Genomic DNA, 20,033 nt, shown 5'->3' with positions numbered 1-20,033 from the left:
CCCTCACCTTTGCTATTAGGTAGATCCTTTTTTAGCACAACACAGACTAAAATTGATGTTAATAAGGGTACATTGTCCATGAAATTTGATGGAAAAATTATTCATTTTAATATTTTTGATACTATGAAATATCTCTCAAACTCTAATTTTATCTCTATTTTTTTGTGAGTGCTATTGACCCTACAGTGCAGGAAGTGTTTGAAACTGTTGGCAGGGATGAGTTGGAGGTTGTTTTAACCAAGCACCTCGAGTTGGAGACGACTCTTGAGGTGGAGTGGAGTGAAGATTTGAAATGCACAATAGGGGCATTACACTCATTGCCAACCACAACGAAAAGGTATGAAGTCTCACCTATTTTCATCTCTGAACCTCACCAAAGGGTACTACCATCTGTGGTGTAGGCACTTGTGTTGGAGTTGAAACCCCTGCCGAAGCACTTGAAATATGCATATCTGGGCGACAACACAGCACTCCCGGTGATTATCTCAGCTGCACTCTCAGAAATCTAAGAGGAGAAGCTAATTTGAGTCCTTAGAGAACATAAACAAGCGATAGGGTGGACTATCGCCGACATTAAGGGAATCAGCCCCTCTATCTGTATGCATCGAATAAGGTTTGAAGAGGGTGCCAAACCTGTACGGCAAGTCCAAAGAAGGCTCAATCCTCTCATGATGGAATTGGTGAAAAAAGAGATATTGAAACTGCTGGATGTGGGGATCATATTCGCGATATCAGACAGCTCATGGGTGAGCCATGTCCAGGTAGTCCTAAAGAAGGCGGGAGTGGCAATAGAGGCCAACCAAACGGGTGAATTTGTGCCAGTGCACAAACCCACCGGGTGGAGGCAGTGTATTGACTACCGCAGATTAAACGCCGTCAGAAAAAATGACCATTTTTCTTTTCCATTTATTGACCAGATGATTGAGGGTTTAGCTTGTTAGGATTTTTATTATTTTTTGGATGAATTTTCAGGGTATTTCCATATAGCAATCGCACCAGAGGATCAAGAGAATATGACTTTCACGCGCCTGTTCGGAACCTTCACATATAGACTGATGCCATTCGGGTTATGCAATGCACCTGCAACATTCCAGAGATGTATGGTAAGTATCTTTTCAGAATATGTAGAGAAAATTATCGAAGTTTTCATGGATGATTTCAGTGTGTATGGTGATAGTTTTGATACTTGTTTAGATAACCTTAAATTGATCTTGTTGAGGTGTATAGAGACCAATCTTATGTTTAATTAGAAAAAATGTCATTTTATGATTGAACATGGGATAGTCTTAGGTCTTGTTGTGTCTTCTAAAGGTATTGAGATTGACAAGGCTAAAATAGACATTATATCTGCTTTACCTTACCCCGTGAGTGTGCATGAGGTGCGCTCTTTTCTTGGACATACAGGTTTCTATCGAAGGTTCATAAAGGATTTTTCAAAAATTGGAACCCCGTTGTTCCAGTTTTTACAAAAAAAAAGTAGTTTTCGAGTTCGATGACAAGTGTGAAAAAGCTTTCGACAAATTGAATGAGCTATTGACCTTGCCACCAATTATCCAACCCCCTGACTAGAGTTTACCCTTTGAGATCATGTGCGAAGCCAGTGATCACGCGGTGGGGGCTGTGTTGGGGCAAATAGTAGGAAAGGCAGCTCACGTCATCTACTATACGTCCCGAACCTTGAATGAGGCTCAATTGAATTACTCCACTATTGAGAAGGAGCTTCTGACAGTTATTTTTGCCTTAGAGAAGTTTAGGTCATATTTGTTAGGTGCTAATGTTATTGTATTTTCTGATCATGCAGCGTTAAGGTATCTAATGACCAAAAAAGATGCAAAGTCGAGGCTCATAAGGTGGATATTGCTTCTGCAAGAATTTGACCTGGAGATAAGGGATAAAAGAGATTCAGAAAATCTAGTAGCCGACCATTTGAGTCCCATATCAATCGGAGAGGAGGACGAGCCATTGAAGGATGCATTCCCTGAAGAACATTTATTCTCTTTAAATTCTCAATTGCCTTGGTATGCTGATCTAGTTGACTACTTGGTAACTAGTAATTTTCCTGTAGGTTGGCCAAAATCGAAGAAAGACAAATTGAAGAGCGATGCCAAGTATTTCATTTGGGATGACCCGTACTTGTGGAAGAGATGTACTGATCAAGTAATGAGGCGATGCGTAAGTGAAGCTGAATTTCAATCAATTTTAACTTTCTGTCATACTTTAGCATGTGGAAGTCATTTTGGACCAAAACGAGCTGCACATAAGGTATTGGAGAGTGGATTTTACTGGCCTTCTTTGTTTAAAGATGCGTATGTATTTTGTAAGTCCGGTGATCGATGTCAACGAATAGGTAATATAGCCCGTAGAGATCATATGCCTCAAGTCCCGTTGATTTTTGTAGCAATTTTTTATGTTTGGAGTATAGATTTTATGGGGTCTTTTCCTACGTCGTTTGATTTTGTATATATTTTATTGGCAGTCGATTATGTGTCTAAATAGGTGGAAGGTAAGGCCACCCAGACTAATGATTCGAAAGTGGTTGCAGATTTCATTAAATCTAATATTTTTGTACATTTTGGGATGCCGAGAGCCATTGTTAGTGGCAGGGGGACGCATTTCTGCAATAAGACCATAGTTGCGTTGTTTCGAAGGTACGGCGTACTCCACAATGTCTCGACATCGTACCACCCTCAAACCAATGGTCAAGCAGAGGTATCAAATCGAAAAATTAAGTCCATCTTGGAGAAAATGGTGCGACCCGATAGGAAAACTGGAGTCAAAGGTTGGAATATGCACTTTGGGCCTATCGGACAGCGTACAAGACCCCCATAGGGATGTCACCCTACAGATTGGTATTTGGAAAACCATGTCACCTTCCAGTGGAGTTCAAGCACAAAATTTTTTGGGCGATTAAACAGTGTAACATGAACCTAAAAGAGGCCGGTGCCCAATGGAAGTTGGACTTGCAAGAATTGGAGGAGATTCGGAACGAAACATATGAGAACGCATCACTTTACAAGGAGAGGAGTAGGCCGGTGCCCAGTTGGTTGAATTGAGTTGAATTAGTCAGCATCCGGATGTTTTTAATTGGGTTTATTTCTTGGTTGGATTGAGTTACATTGCTTGGGGGATTCACTGCTATTGTGGTTGTATTCAATTGCCCAGTTGAGAGCCAACAGTGCTTATTGGGTTGAGTACGACATTATTAGTTGATTTCTTTGCTTTCAAGTGCTCTGCCGGTCGATTTCAATTGCTAATTTCCTTGAGTTTTCTATTGAGACTTTGGTTAATTGGTCCTGCTATTGCCTGTTGAATTGGATAACTTGTGGCGTTTGATTTGATTGTCGAATCTGGTAGCATTTGATTGAATTGTTGGTGACAATTTGGCTGCTAACTTAAGTTGCTATTTGGGTGACTATCTGATTGGAAGCTGTGTGTTTTTCTTTTTTTATCGCGGTGCTATTGTCACCTTACTGAACTACTATTGCTTGAATTGTTGTCTTCCTGGGGACATTTGTTGAAGATTTGGGTAGACTAGTTTTGCAGTCAATCGTTCAGTTAAGGGATACCAGCGTTTATTCAGTTGATTGTTGCCTTACACATAATTGTGACTTCTGTTTTACTGGGTCGGTACGGTTGCTGAATAATCGGTTTCTGTTATTGATTGGGTTGATAATTGAGCAGCACTGGTGGCACTTGATGTGTTTATTGACTTTCCTGGTGGTTGTCGAGTTGTTATTGACTTGAAATTTCTGATTCTTCTATTTGTTGGCAAATTTGTTTCTTGTTGATTGGGTTGACTGCTCGCAACAATGGTGAGACCAAAATCATCTTCTAGGTCTAGAGCCTCTCAATCTCAGCCCTCACCCCAACCCTCCATTCCAGTAAATGCACCTACCAACCAATCCCTCTCTTTTAGTGTCCGAACCCGCTTAGATAGGGGTAGGGGTGCTCATGTGAACTCCGCTCACTTTGGGGGGCATTTGAATTTCACTAGGCCTGTTGATCAGCAGCGATATACTCAAGTCTGTGAGAGGCGTATCATATCCTGCAAGTGTTGTGAGAAACTTGCTATGACTGTTCTAGGGCTGCGGGAGGAGATCGAGCAGATGTTTACAGCCATCGAGTGGCGCCCTTATCTTGATATCTTCTGTCCCGCCTTTGTCGAGCTGATTCGGGAGTTTTAATCCACTTTTGAGTTTGAGTTGCCTACGAGATATACTGTTGAAACCCCAAATGTCATTCATTTCCGTCTAATGGGTCAGGAGTTCAATTTCTCCATTATCCAGGTTAATCTGGCATTTGGGTTCATTACTCGGCAGTATGCGGAGACTAGATAATACGCTGAGAGTGCCTGTGATTACGTAGAGCCATTTCTCTCCTCTTACCACGAGGTGTGGAGGGACATGTCTATCGACAGGCACTACTATAACCCTTCTCGGTCTAGGAGCTCCTACCTTAAGGATTCTAGTGCCCGGTATGTTCAGCGATTTCTGGCCTACAGTTACTCGGGTCACAAAGATAGCTTGGGTATACTCTCCCGACCCGAGTTCTTCTTTATCTGGTGTATGAAGAACAATGTCAAGGTGAATTTGGGGCACAGTTCAAGACCGTTTTACCAAAAAAGAACAAACTCCTGATCCTCGGGTCCTACATCACACACTTGGCAGTACAGTTGGGGGTTCTTAATCTCCAGGATCATGACCTTCATTTGGCGTTTGAGATGGAATTTCTAAACGCGAAGTGCTTGGAGAGAATGGGAGTTCTTGAATACGTTGATGGTTCCTACCGGTTCACTCCCTCAGGACCTCCTCGCGCCCCCCCTCGATCCTCATTTGCCCGTTCGTCCCCTACTGGCGATGATGCCAGCCCTTCTACCTCCGCTCCGCCTCCTCCACCCCCAGGGGCTGACGAATGGCACCAACTCCGGACGCAAGTTCAGAATCTGGAGGCTTGGATGACCAACATCGATGCTAACGTGCATAGCATGGCGCAGAATTTGGTGGCATTCATGCATCATGTGGGTCTTACACCTCAATTTGGTTTTCACCCACCACTTTGACCTGACTTCAGGGCAGTTTTGTTGCTTTTTCTCCTACTTTTGATGTTTATTTGCTACATTGAGGGCAATGTATCGTTTAGGTGTGGGGGGGATCAGTTGTGGTGCTAGTTTTTCTAGTTTTTAGTTTTTAGATGTTTTTCCTTTATTTTTAGTTAGTTATTTGTTTATCTTTCATTCATTCTCTTTCTTTCTTTTTAGTGCTTAGCTCTCATGTGAATACCAAGGTTTGATATTGGGTTGTTGACTCTAATTCTACTATTGTCAAGTTTTAATAATAAAAGTGTATCTAGCTAATGTGATTAAGTCCAAGAACATCTCTTTGGTGAATATCGATGATTGCTTGACTTTTTTGATTTCTTTGTTAACTTTTCTAGACATAGGGAATGATTGTTGGCATTTTCATGTGAATTGGTCCAGTATTAACTTTAGTTCTCCATATTTGAAGAAATGAGGCTAGCGGCTACTATTTTTGTTTTCTTTTACTGTGTTATTTTGAGTTATTGTATTATCTGGCTATGAAATAAAGTTGACTGTACAACGCTAGTCGTTACTACTGAGTAACTGGGGATTTTCACCAAAAGTATCGATTCCCGAGTCAAAAAGTAGTAATTTCTATGAGTACGTGGTCGTATAGCGATAGGAGTTGAATAACCGGGCTCCTTCATCTGAAAAATGTTGGAGTTCGCGTCAAAAGGCTCTAATGGGTAGAGACTAAGTCTTTTGTGCTATTAAAAAAATAATAATAATAGAAAACGTGAAAAAAAAAAAGAACAAGCGAAAGTTGTATTAGTGTGTGATAGAAGTCAGCTTACCGATTTATGGATTTAATGTTGAGATTTTGGTTAATATTTGGACCATTTGCTGATAAATGTTGTGCGCCATTCCTTTTTCTTAGATTAGTTAATCTAGATTTGAAGGAGTATGTGGTTGAGAAACTAACCGGTGTGATGTTTCTTGGATCTTGATCACTGATGTTTGATCTATGTTTTTCTTGGTATCTTGGCAATATGGTAGATAGAGCAATAGCCTTTGTCAAATATTGGTATTTGTTTGTTGTTCTCATACTTGAGAATAAGCATGGTTTAGGTGTAGGGGAAATTGATAAGTTGTAATTTTATCATTTATTTTATTATTATTAGATTTTGCTCACTTTTGGAAATTTGTATTTATTACAAGGAGTAGAACGAAAATACCGTAACAAGTGCCAATTTGGCAGTCATCAGGAAGGAGTTCAAGTAGCAGGCGTCCAGGGGCATTTTTGGAATATCAAGACTCGACCCTTTTTGGAAATTTGCGGGAGACAACGTTGGAAAAAAAGAACAAAAGGTTGAAGTCTTCCTGACCGCTGGGGACGCCGCACAGTAGCTAGGCATTAGATAGAAGTAGGGAAATTAGAGTAGGAACTAGATATTAGATAGTAGAGAACAAGCACTACGGAGGCTGAGCCTTTGACTTTTTCGTTTTGTTTTTTAGTAGCTTTTTCTTCCTTCATATGTCCAGACAAAGTGAAGACATTTAATCACTTCCTTTAGCTTTGCTTTTTCATCAGTATTCCAACGAATTGAATTTACCCAATTGATGGCCGCGACTGTTGCTTCAATTTTGTGTGGATTTTTCGCATCCGGGATGAACTAAATCCCCTTTGTCTAGTCCAGGAACAACGGAGGCTTTGGTTAACCTAGAAATTGTGAGATCAATTTAATTTTATATTTTTCTTTTATTTATTAGTATTCGCATATTTTTTTATTACAGTGCTTATGGGTGCCCAATTAATCGATTGTCTTGGATCCGGATAATTAGTTAATTTGGTAATCTATTGTCAATTAGGGCATTAAATCCATACTTGTTTAATTGCCTTGAAATAGTGACAACTGACATGATTGGGTTGTGTCAGGGGAATACGCGGGCTAATTTAAAATAACCCTGGTAATGCATTATTTGGTTAGAATAGAACTCCTCTAATATGTAAGACAGTTGGGGAATTAAATCTTACGGGCGTACCTAAGATTATTTCTCAATTAGAGTAGTGATTAACGGGTGTACCTTAATCACCGACACAGTAAGGAGGGGTTGACTGTCATCGCTAGTTTGGCAGTTATAACCTATTTATTAATAAATAATTGGAATTGCTTGTGAATCGATAATCAATTAGGTGAACCATTACTGATGTTATTTCTTGGCTAGACCTTTAATTATTATTACTCTGATTTTAGTGAATTGTCATTTAATTTTTAGTTGGCTATTTTATTTTTAGTTGAATTGCTTTAATTGTCATCCTTTATACAAAAACATCCCCCGTGTTACTTTGGATTTCAAAAGAGACAAATATCCCCAATCCCTGAGAATACGACCCTACTTGCCCTGTTTACAAATTAATAATTATTTGTGAAAAAGTCATCCCATTTGGGTATATCGGATTAAGCAAACTCTTCGAGAACAAGGTGAATCACGTAACCCATTGCACACCTAGAGTCTCTACTCCAGTACTTGGAATCGGATTTTGGTTATTTTAATTGGCAATTAGGTTTAATTTTATTATTGCACAGGCATCGATAACCTGTCACCTATGCATAAGAGTCATTATATTTTTTGATGTTCTATGCTTGAGCCTTGTTGACCTTGCAAAATTGGAATTGAAATTAGTTATGGGATTGGATTGGTGAAAAAAATTGGGCATAATTTATGTACAAGTTGAAAAGAAATACACTAGTTTCTTCCAAGCCTGTTAGCTATTTGAATAAATGCCCGAACGAGGAAAATCTCTAATTATGACAGGATTTTGTGCTTCTGGTCTAGGAGTAATTTAGGAAGTTGAGGCTTTTACTTATTTTCCTGGATTTTTCTTTTCTTTAAATCCTATTAAGACCTACCGACATCGTTTGGTGATAATATTTGGTTTTGGCAAGGTAAAGGCCATGTCCTCTCCATTGCTCAAACATGCTTGCAAGAGCACATCCTCACTAAAGGGGATACATAAGCAACAATCCCATGATTTCTCGCCAATAACATAGAAAATTTGGCCCACTAGAATCAGTATGTGGAGGGAAGCTTTCCCGCAATCCTTTTGGGAAAAATTTTAGGCTGAGTATAGGATGGTTCCAATCTTTGGTGAGGTCTTGTCCTTTTCCTTACTATAAGCCTCTTAATAGCATCAAGCCTTCTACTTCTTGCTAAAGTTGTTGTCGCTAATGCCTTTTTTGGTTGTAGTAAATCATCCAATAAGACTAACGCATGTTATAATCTACTATGGGAGGATGTTGAATTTCAATCATTTGTAAGAAAAACATGTGGGCGTTTATTAGAAAATAAGTTAATTGAACATAACCTAAATGAAACTACTAACTGAAATTTTGACCAATATGGTAGTTGGTTGATTTAAGTTAAAATTGTGGATGTGATCCTTAAATCGTGGACATTATATTTAACATAAAGGGCTTGTTGTCAACTGATTTTGATTAGAACTGATTCTTAAAAATTAGAATTTTTAGAATAACTTATGTGTTCTTGTTTAATATTAAAAAATCTATTTTAGTGAATGCATAATTATTGCAAAAGAAACTAAAAAGCTAGTTTTGAAAAGAGATAATCGAGTTACCCTTATGTGCTGCATAAATGGATTTTTGTGATAGTTAAATAAATATTTGGTTGTGATTAATTACTTTGATTATGGAGATTAAATGTTGCAGGAAACAGGGTAGTAAACTGCCTAAAGACACAGGCAAAATGGGCTATGAGCTCATGCAAACAAAACAAATCTACTAGCAGCGCTATGTAATAAATAAATTAGGTTTGGACTTTTGTTCCAACAGTATTCATTAATTAATGATTTGAAGAGCATAATCTTCTTTACATCACCAATCTTTATCTTCTTTATATTACTATATATTTTTTTGGGTGAATTAGATTAGCAATTCCATTTCATAAATGTTTGTAGTACTTGCCTGTGAAATTAGGCACTGGATCATGTATTTTGTAATTAGTTGTGGTTGACAACTTGATACAAGATATGTGTTCATTATTTATTATGTCAACTTATGCTTTGCTAATATAATATAAATGAGACAAAGTTGTGATAAGCAATTCTAACGTCATTAATTTATTCTTCAATCACCAGACTTGTAATGATATTTCAAATACTCCCAAAACCACTTTCTAGCAAAAAGCAGCTCAACCTGAAAATAACTCTGGTAAATTTCTGATAGTAATACTCAATGCAAAATGATATGTATAGCTCCATGGATAACTGCATGTAAAACTCCATGGCCAACTGCTTCTAGTACTTGCCCCCGAAGACTAGATTCACTCTTAGAAACTGTAATCTTCGTTTTTGCGAAATCATATGAAAGTTTCAGTTTGCCAAATATACCATCAGCATCATTCCTATCCACATCATATTCCAGGTTTTCTTGTGAAAATCCACAGTCGAAAAGTTTCTTCAATGACAAGTTCACTTCCCCTACGTATTTATCAGGCAACAAAGATCTTTCACAGTACAATTTGATAACAAGAATAACACCATCCTTCTGCACAGCTATCTCAGGGAGAGTGTACTTAATCTTGCAATTCCAATAAGGATTTGTCTCTCTTTCCCTATCCACAGGGGTAACCCAGACCGAATTTGAATGTCCTTTTACTGAAACCTGCGCATAAACTTTCATTTTGCCTAGCTCTCGAACATCTGGGAGATTATTGGCACAAATTAGAGTGACCTCGAACTGCCTACACTCCATGCTGGAAAATAGTATGAGATGGATTAATAGTGTAACTAGGAATATTGGAGGGGTTGTTGAAGAAGGGAAAAGAAAGCTTACTAATAAGGAAGCAATTGGTTATGTGAGTTTATGCAGTGCTTATCATGGAAAAGGAATGGTATATATAACCATGAAAATGTTGAAAAGGTCAAATTTGTTTAAGATGCATGACACACTTGCTGTTAAAATATAGAGGCTAAAGATACATGGCTGTAATTCAGAAACATCCAAGCGAATTTCCTAATTGCAACTTGAATTGGATTAAGTAATTCAAGTTGTTAAGATGAGAGTTTTGATTTGGTATAATAGGTATGCATTGTATGTTTGCAAAAGACTAAATGAACTCTATTTGGTTAAAAATTCACCTTAATTCAACTAAACATTTTTTGATGCGTTAATAATGGGGTTTGCCTGGCATGGTCCACATAGTTAGCGGGTATCTCAAATATTAGCTTTTATCCAAAGTGAAATTAAATTCAGAAATCGTCTGGAGATAAGTGGGCAATAGATGCTTACTATATACGGGTAAATAATAAATTAGGCATAACTTATGTACATGTACGATAATCTGTTTAATAAAAGCTTTAATGGTATGAAAAGTATACATTCATAAACTACCTTTTTATTTTTATAGTTATTGCTGTATGAATTAATTTTAATTAAATATATAGACATTAAATGGCCAAAATAATATGTAACAGTTTTCTTTTCTTTTTTTTTTTGGGTGGGTACATATACAACACTTGTTATGTCGTGTACGACTGTACGGTGTACCTATTCTTGCTGAAAAGCATCAAATTAAGAATTCCCAACTATTAGTCTTTGGTAAAAACAAATGGATTCTGTATCCATCCAAGTTGTCCACTAATTTTATTAATAAACAGCAAGTTGTCCTCCTAGTTGTCCACCTGTATTACGAGTCAACTTAGAGTAGTTCGGCAGATAAAGCCAACCTCCTAAGCTGCCCTAAAAATTATTGTTGCATCCCATGAATAAGATACCATTTCAGCTCTTGATCCCAAGTTCATAAGAGTAAGCTCGAAGAATAATACATAAGCGCTGGATCTTTGGGAATATATTGGAGGACATAAAACAGGCAAAGAATAAATATTAGCAGTTTCCTTAATTTGCTTGATGGCACAAGACACATTCCACATTTCTGGCTAGACTGTATTGCCTCAATTGATCATTGGTCGTCAAATTCCCCTTGCAAAGCAATAGAATTAGGTACAGAAGCAAATTAATATTGCGTACAATTCTTCTGCCACACCACAGCATCTGAGTACTTCGTCAATAGGGCTCCTTTGGGTGCCAATTATCAAGCCAAACAAATTATCCCTTTTGTTTCAAAGATGCACCTTATTCTACAGTCTACCAATAGATCTTTTTTGTAATATATTCCTCCATATCCATCCATGGTCATTTGGAATTAGCCAATCGTGGAGACACTGTCGGGGCATTGAGGAGGGGACAAGGGGCCGGGGATAACGGAAGCGGGCGATGAGGCGAAAGCGGGAAAGATTTTAGAACGCGATGGGGGACAAGAGAGGATTTCTTTACCCCAAATTTGCCATTTTTAGTTATTATTTTGTTCTTTTCACTTTATACCGATATTTTCACCCGTCAAACAACTAATAAAAACGAAAATCTTTAAAATAAACTTGCAAATTCCAAACAATTATTTTAAATTTTGTAAAGCATTCTCTATGAGACCCAAAAATTACTTAAAACATGAATACCTAGATTATCTCCGTAAAGCATTAAACTACTATATGTTTTCTAATGGAACTGAGTAATTAAAGGACTGAAAAGTACAGAGCTAATCTGTTTAAAGGATGGATTACAGACAGTTGACCAAGTGCTAGTTGAACATTTTGTCATTCAAAACTCATCTAAGATATTTTCTTAACACCCACATGCCGTTTTCCGTACCGATGTGGATTTCGAACAGCTCCGGAGTCAATCGCCCTTATCCGTGTTATCTTCTCAGATTTATCTACATATAGCGAGTGATTATATCTCAAGATCCAAATCATTCATCTATTCTCAGAAGTCAAAACTCCAAACTTCAAAACTGTACTACAGTCTACAGTGAAGAAAACCCTTTTCTTTCTTTTATTTCTTTTTTTCAATATTGTCCTCTCGCCAGCAGCTGAAGCGCCTGATCCGGTGCTCGACATCGACGGAAAGAAGTTCAGGGCAGGCTTGGACTACTACATTTTACCAGTCATCCGTGGCTGAGGTGGCGGCCTTACTCTAGCCAGCCCGGCGGGGGATACTTGCCCTCTCAGCGTGTTTCAGGAGCAATTGGAAGTCAAACCCGGCCTCCCGTTGATTTTCACACCAGTCAACCCTAAAAAGGGTGTTGTTCGTGTTTCCACTGATTTAAACATCAAGTTCTCAGCTTCAACGACTTGTGTTGAGTCAACTGTGTGGAAGCTTGAGTATGATGAAATATTAGGGCAGTACTTCATATATGATGGTGGAGTTGAGGGAGACCCTGGTCGTGACACTCTAGACAATTGGTTTAAGATTGAAAATTTTGATGATAAAGACTATAAGCTTGTTTTTTGTCCCACGGTTTGCAAATTCTGCAAGGTGATATGCAAGAATGTTGGCTTTTTTGTTCAAGGTGGAACTAGACGTCTTGCTTTGAGTGATGTACCACTCAGGATTATGTTCAAGAAAGCTTGAAAAACGAAGATGTGTCGTTAACTTGTTATTGTAATTTTATCCTTGACTTTTTTCTTCCTCCTTTTCATGTGAAGGCGTGACATAATAAGGAAGCATGTATGATTTATATTTGTCTAGTGAATAATACTATATCATTTAATCATATAGAAGCCTTCATCTGGTGATCCCTTCCTTCTGGGCTTTTTGGGTTCAAATCCCTATTGGAGAAATTACTTATTTTCAACTTCCCCTCAATTCATCTCATCAATTGTTTGAACCACCATAATTACAAGTAATGTAATTAAGCCTTGAACGCATGGATGTAATTTAAGTCTTACAAATGCTCTCTCGTCTTGGTTAACCACATGCATATTTTTTTAGTTTGTAAAAATAATATGTTACATTAGAAATGTCAAAATGGGTGACTCGAGCAGCTTTAGGCGGGTTATAATTGGGTAATGGACATAATTAGATCAATCCATTTATATTCATTTAATAATTGGATATGGGTATATCCATTTATCCATTTATAAGTCACTTAATTCTACTTATTTCTTTTTATTTTTCGGATGTTGTTTAATAAGAAATAACGGTATTTTGTTGTTATTAAATTGATACAAAATTTAAATTTATTTACTTAACATTCACTAAAAGTTGAGTTTAAATGTATAATTATTTTTAAATAGATACAAATAGGTGAACCAAAATCAATCCACTATTCACCAATTAAATGTATTTAATTGAATACTTATTTAAATCCATTCAAATTTAATGAGCGGATTTGAACAAATTATTAGTGGGCAGATCTGGACGGGTCAATGTTATTGAGTTGTAATTGACATATCTAAATTACATGCAATAAACCGCTCCTTCAATAAATAAAATTACCTGTAATTGAGTTGTAATTGACACGTGGTATCGTTTTGTAGCTTCTCACAAAAAATTGTCAAGTGTTCAAAAAATCTATGACCACAATAATATGGTAACTTTTCAAACACTGAACGCGTATAGTTTTAACAAACAACGAGAATATCTATGAGAAGGAACTACGCCTGTTGCCCCCTTTCTATGGATCTGGGGTGGTACAGTTGGGTCTACCCACTTCAAGTTATTGGACATTGTAGGCAGGCTAATCGATCCTTTCTGTTGGGCCTTAGTATATTTGGATCAAATTCATCTCTCACCTTTGTTAACCACGCTGAAATTTTTAGGTTATTGAAGGACTCAAAAAAAAAAAAATGTTCATTACCCACAGTTGAAGGTTAGTACAAGATTTACATTCAAGGTCTCGTGTGATATTACATATTTCTAAAATGTTTACAAAAAGGAGAGATTTGCACTTTGCAGTTTGGTAAAACTTGCAGTTTAAATGCCTGATAAATTGGGCAAAGTCAAATTGACATGAGAGGACAGGTTCTATCTAGTTTTCTGCTTTATTCTGTATTTTGTCATTTTGTGATGATACCACCACTTTGGCACTTAGAAAGATGTAACAACTTATTTTTTTATGAATGAATGATTTGATTATCAAAAAATGAAAAATAAAAGTGTCTGATTCATCGGAGGAAAATTATTTACACAATTTTTTCCTGGATCAAAACTGTTACTGAGCCTTTCTTGTCAAGCATTCTTTATTTTTTTATTTTTCTTTTGGTTCTGTGTATAAGCCTTAGTGTTCTACCAAAATGTAGAGTCTACCTCTCATCCTGTTAGTAAACTTGATTCAGTTTTGCTTCAAATAAAAAAAAAAGTGAAATATTTTCTTCAAAGACTGTTTCCTCCACACAATATTCCCTATCCAGCCACACCTACCCCAGAAACATGTAAACAAACCGCGTTAGATGCCCAGATGGATCAAGGGCGATATTCAAATATTGTACCGGCATTTTCTTCTGTCCAAGGATTCATAGTGAGAGTTTCAATAGTTTTTCCATTTTCTTTAATTATTAGATCTATGTTTTCTTTTTAAGTTTTGATTACCGGATTTGGAATTTTTTGACTCTATATAGCAGATTTTATCATGATATCTGAATTTGTACTGAATTAATCTGTAAATCTGACGATTGAAAGCATGTACAAACATTCTTGAAATTATAATTATTTTATTTTAATTTTTACTCGTTCTTTGGATTTGTAGTATGCATTCTTCTCAAATCTATTTTTTGATATCTGTATATAGTTAATAATATAATTTCTACTATTAGTGCAGATTTTAATGAAATTATAATGTTTTATAAAAAAAAAAACAAAGTACCTGCATTATCAAAGACAATAGACGTATATGTGAACACCGCAACCTGTAGAATCATAATAACACTTATGCCCACTTTGAAAATAATTTCTCTCATTCAAACTTAACAATCAAAATTTAGAACAATTCAATTTCCATAATTCCCATCATAATTACTCTGACTCTAGAATCAATCACAAGGTAGGATTGTAGAGAACCCTCATACTTTTAAATCTAATTCAAGTGAGTAATTCCTCTATAGATGTACACCAGGATAAGATAATAAATAGATATGCCAGTCAGATAAAAGAAGAGCAATTAATAGAGGGGTTGACTACTATCATAAATAAGTGTTGATTGACCATACTCGATTCAAACTTCAAAGTCAGCTTTGGTAGATCCAATTTTGTTCGGTTATATCTTTTATACTGGTAATTTAGTGTATGCTTACATAATTTTTTTTTTTTTTTTTTTTGACAAACATATGCTTACATAAGTTGTTTTATGATCACGGTTAAGATAATCTACACTAACAACAAAATTATATAAATTTAATTAAATCATGCAAAAAATACAACAACATAATATGATTGGACAAAACCCAACTTAACGTATCTTCTTTCCTTCGATGTTCATCGATTTGTCTTGTTTAAATGACAATTTTTCAAAAAAAAAAAAAATTTATTATTTATTATTATTATTTTTAATTAACTTTTTTATTTCTCATACATCAAATCATTACTATATATTTGTATAAAAAAATCTAAATGAGACTTTCTTACCTACCAAAAGTCATCAACCTTGTGCCATAGACTAGTAGGGTCACCTCCAAAGTCAATTACGTTTATCAGGGGAAAATCATATTAACCCTAGATCCCTATCAACTCCAATATTTCTCATAAATCTTCCAACTTCAAACACACTAGACATACAGCAAAGAAATGAAGGAAACGCTGCTACCTTTCTTCCTCTCATTTCTTCTCTTCACCTCATCCCCCTCTTCAGCCGCTCGACCAGCCAGTAATGCCGTTCGTGACATCGACGGAAAAAAGGTCATCGTCGGAGCCCATTACTACATATTGCCTGTTATTCGCGGCCGCGGTGGCGGCCTAACTCTTGGCAGCGCCGACAACGAAACTTGCCCTCTTGATGTCATCCAGGAGCAGTTTGAAGTTAAAAGGGGCCTCCCGTTAACGTTTACACCAGTAAACACCACTAAAGGCGTGGTCCCAGTTTCAACTGATCTGAACATCAAGTTCTTTGCTGCTACAATTTGTGTTCAGTCAACTGTCTGGAAGCTTGAATTTGACGCAGATATATCACAATACGTGATAGTCAGTGGCGGAATTGAAGGAAATCCAGGCCGTGAAACCATAAGCAACTGGTTCAAGATTGAAAAATATGATCAGGATTACAAGCTCGTTTATTGTCCTACTGTTTGTAACTTCTGTAAGGTCATCTGCAGAGATGTTGGGATATTTGTGCAGAATGGGAGGAGACGTCTTGCTTTGAGTGATGTACCATTCAGGGTTTTCTTCAAGAAAGCTGAATATTGAATATTATCCTTGTTCCCTTCGATTTTAAGTTTCTTATCCCTTTTTGTTTCAAGTTAAATTATGAGTAATAAGAAAGAATGTACAACTCCAGTGAATAAGATTTGACTCGATCTTTGTTCAAAACATGTAAGTTATCTACATGTAAATCATGTTTTGGTTTTAATAGTATTTGGGATATCATGGAAAATTTTAGTGTCTTTATTGCATACACCTAAGACAAGCAGGAGCCTTTTCTCAGTAAAAACATTCTTGAACAGTGTAACACTCTTTGGATAAATTGTAATTCAATTTTTATTACTTGTACAACTTTAAACAGAGACGTGATATTGAGTTGACGTTCGCATGGATTTGATACATATTAATTGTATGTCTATTACAAAATTGTATGAGTAGTTGACAATGAAATACAAGTTATTTAAATGTTGTTACATCAACTATTCCTGCACCTAAGTGTGCCAGATAATGGTATGGATCGGACGAAGAAATGCACAATTATTTCTTTTTCTTATTTTAGGCAAATGTATACACATGTTAATACAAATCATGAACTTGTAGCAGCATATAAACGTGTTTGGATTGAGAAGATTTGAAATAAAATAATTTGCTTCACAAATTTTAATTACCTTTTTATCTTTTCAATCATTTTTTTATCTCACATATATCACATCACAAAAATTATTTTAAATAAATTATCCAAATAAACTCCTATCCAAACAAACATGTGAATTTTGAATTTGAATACTATTATATATGGGCCTCGTGTTTTGAAGAGAGATTTAAATCATATAGTAGTAACACTACATTTTTCATACTTCGAAAATTTGGTCAAATATGGAGAAGGAACAGCACTAATCTAAACTGTGGACTATTTGGTTTCTGGATCCGGCCGATAGACTTTTCCGCAGTGTAAATCTGATACTTATATGCATATGTGCTTTGGTCTAATCTTTCTTATAGTGTTCAATTATAATTTTTTTTCAAAAGAACATTTAGATGCATATCATGTGTGCAGAAATAAAAATTTAAAACCTGAATAAAGATAATATGCCAAGTATCCAGGCCTACTAATGTAGAAAAATAAAATCTTTACACCAATGGTGTAAGAAAAATTGATCCTTGAAATTTTAATCGTTCTACGTTGAAAAGACAAAAGAAATTTTTTTTGAGCATATATGGACCATTGGTGCTCAATTTTTTTTTTTTTTTTATAATTTGGAGCTCAATTGTTTAGTATAATATTTCTTCTCACTCTTTAAAGTTTAAAAATAAATGTGAGAACCACAACATAAATTTTCGGGACCATGTGTGTTAGGTACAACTTTTTTTGTCGGCTGATCTTCATTTCTATTTATGCTATTTAAAGAAATCCAGCGGAGTTGGTTAAAAGGATGAGCTAACTAGTAGAACTATCAATAGGTTAGGTTAGCCTAAACTCGGTTCATCCAGTCTGAAAAAAATTCACTAAGTCTAAGTTTTAAATGGACTATACAAAGTTTGAATCTAAATCTTAGGCCCAAACTAAATGTGAACCTAGCTTAAATTATATTAACCTCAAATATGATTAAAGTCCAGCCCATATACGAGTATAGTTATAGAGGTAAAAAAAAATAAGATCTATAATTTATAATTATCAATATTATGACATAACATGTCAATAATTTATATAAATTTATATAAATTCATAATTATGAAATATATATTATATATAAGGGTTACATGTATAAAACCCCAATGAACTATTATCCGAGTTGCACTTTACATCCCTAAAGTATTTTAATAGGCGCTTTACACCCTTGGTCAACTAAAAAATAATTCAAAAATTAATTTCATCCAAGTAATTGATGAAATGACCAATTTATTCTTCATTAAAAACATAAGTAACAAAATACCATTTTGGTGGGAAAGATTACTACTTTAAATAGACTAATTTTTACTTTATATCTAAAAGTCTAATTGTTAACACATAAAAAAATACTGCTTTGATTTGAATGAGAATTAAGACTATTGGGGTCAAAATAGGGGCAAAATATGGAAATATTAAGTGATTATTGTTGCAATTTTAAAATCTCACAATTTTCTTCAATGCATCATAATGCCGTAACTTCATATAATCAACAAAATTTCACTTGAAATCTTTACAAGAATCAAATTGGAGTAGAATCCAAAAATTTTCGTAAGAAATTAGAACAATAACTGCAATAAAGTTGTAGTACCAACCGAAATTGAAAACCACATATTAGTAACAAAATATTGGACTCAGAAATTTCAATAAACTCCTAAATTATTTACTTTTCCTTCATACCAAACTTTTCTTATCTAGACTAACTTGAAATATGTAGTAAAAATAGGGTTATTAAGATCAATTATTGAATTGAATTTATTCTGTTTCTTCTTTTTTTTCCTACTTCTTTTTTTTTAGTTGTCATTCAAAGTGATCATATATATATATATATATATATATATATATATATATTATTGTTATATGTTTTCAATTAGAATTTTATTATGAAGTGAAAATTAATCCATTTAAGGTGAGAATTTTTTCTACCAAAAAAGTATTTTTGTCTCTTACAAGGCTTTCAATGGAGGATAAATTGGTCATCTCACCAATTATTTGGATGGAGTTAATTTTCTTACTATTTTCTAACTGACTAAGGGTGTAAAGTGCCTATTAAAATAGTTTGGGATACAAAATGCAAGTAGTGCAATAATTCGTAGGAGTTTTCTGCATTTAACCCTATATATATGATTATATATTTAATTATGAGTTTGGGCCAAACTCAATTTGAGTCCGGAACTCATATAACAGTGTGATATGAATTTGAACCCTATAATATGAGCTTGAAGCCCAAAAGTCTGAAACTCAAAATTCCATATAATTTGTAAGCCAAGCTTAGGCTTGATAAAGCCCAGATCAAAAAGGCCAATTAACGCCCCTACTAACTAGACCTTTTGACTCAGTTTTACATCTATTATTGCTACGATTATATTTTCGAATCAAATCTATCAACAACAATTTCGGATTCTAATAAGTTAATTGGCTTCTTGTTATTCCGTATTTCAATCTGCAATTCTGTTACGCAAGTAAGTTAATTGGCTTGATCAATATCCTCACCAAATAAATGTAAAGACCATCCTAATACTTTCAGAAGTAGTTAAAAAAAAGGGAGACCAAACAGAGACCAAACGGACCCTAGCTTGTTGGATTGTGATTATTTACGTTCATATTTTTCAATCAATTTTTTTATTTTATATATATCAAATTGCTATAATACAATTTTCTATAAAAATTTTTAAAAATAGCAATTCAAACGGGGATAGGAGTAGAACAAAATTTCTGTTGGACTTGCCTTCAACTGTAGAATTTGCTTGTTCCAACTTGATATCATCATCATTATTATTTTTTGGCTCTTTTTGGTCATGATATTCAATACTATATCCAGGACAAATAAATGCCAACAGTCAGTAGTGGCGAAATCAAGAATGTTTTACAGTGGGGGCAAAGGCAAGGGTAGTAATACGTAGAAATAGTACTTCTGTTTCATGAATTTCAACAAATGGTATACTTGTATTTGCCAATAAAATGATTAAACAACCACTCTCCTTCAAAAAATATATATATATGGTACCTTTTTGCAATTTCGCATGTATAGCTTTTAACTTTGTAATAATATTTTATAACCTTCTCATTTTTAACTTCATCACAAAAAACATTTTTCTGAACTTAAATAATAAAACAATTATTGCTCAACAAACTACTTCAG

General features: G+C 35.2%; 2 protein-coding genes and 1 pseudogene across 2 annotated transcripts; 2 read left to right on the top strand and 1 right to left on the bottom strand.

Moving 5' to 3' along the window:
* Window positions 1–9,267: 9,267 nt before the first annotated feature.
* Window positions 9,268–9,789, bottom strand: LOC113711466 (protein SRC2 homolog). Its single transcript, XM_027234631.2, has one exon. It carries the CDS (start codon window positions 9,787–9,789, stop codon window positions 9,268–9,270), a length of 522 nt encoding a protein of 173 aa, XP_027090432.2.
* A 2,034-nt stretch (window positions 9,790–11,823) lies between these two features.
* LOC113711465 (kunitz trypsin inhibitor 5-like) lies at window positions 11,824–12,647 on the top strand (annotated as a pseudogene).
* A 2,907-nt stretch (window positions 12,648–15,554) lies between these two features.
* Window positions 15,555–16,392, top strand: LOC113711861 (kunitz trypsin inhibitor 5-like). The gene has a single exon (XM_027235090.2). It carries the CDS (start codon window positions 15,655–15,657, stop codon window positions 16,267–16,269), a length of 615 nt encoding a protein of 204 aa, XP_027090891.1. The 5' UTR covers window positions 15,555–15,654; the 3' UTR covers window positions 16,270–16,392.
* The last annotated feature ends 3,641 nt before the right edge of the window (window positions 16,393–20,033 follow it).

Source organism: Coffea arabica, chromosome 10e (genome assembly GCF_036785885.1).
Source record: "Coffea arabica cultivar ET-39 chromosome 10e, Coffea Arabica ET-39 HiFi, whole genome shotgun sequence".
Lineage (NCBI taxonomy): Eukaryota > Viridiplantae > Streptophyta > Magnoliopsida > Gentianales > Rubiaceae > Coffea > Coffea arabica.
The sequence above is the reverse complement of the archived record's forward strand: the minus strand, read 5'-3'. Positions and strand labels throughout refer to the sequence as shown.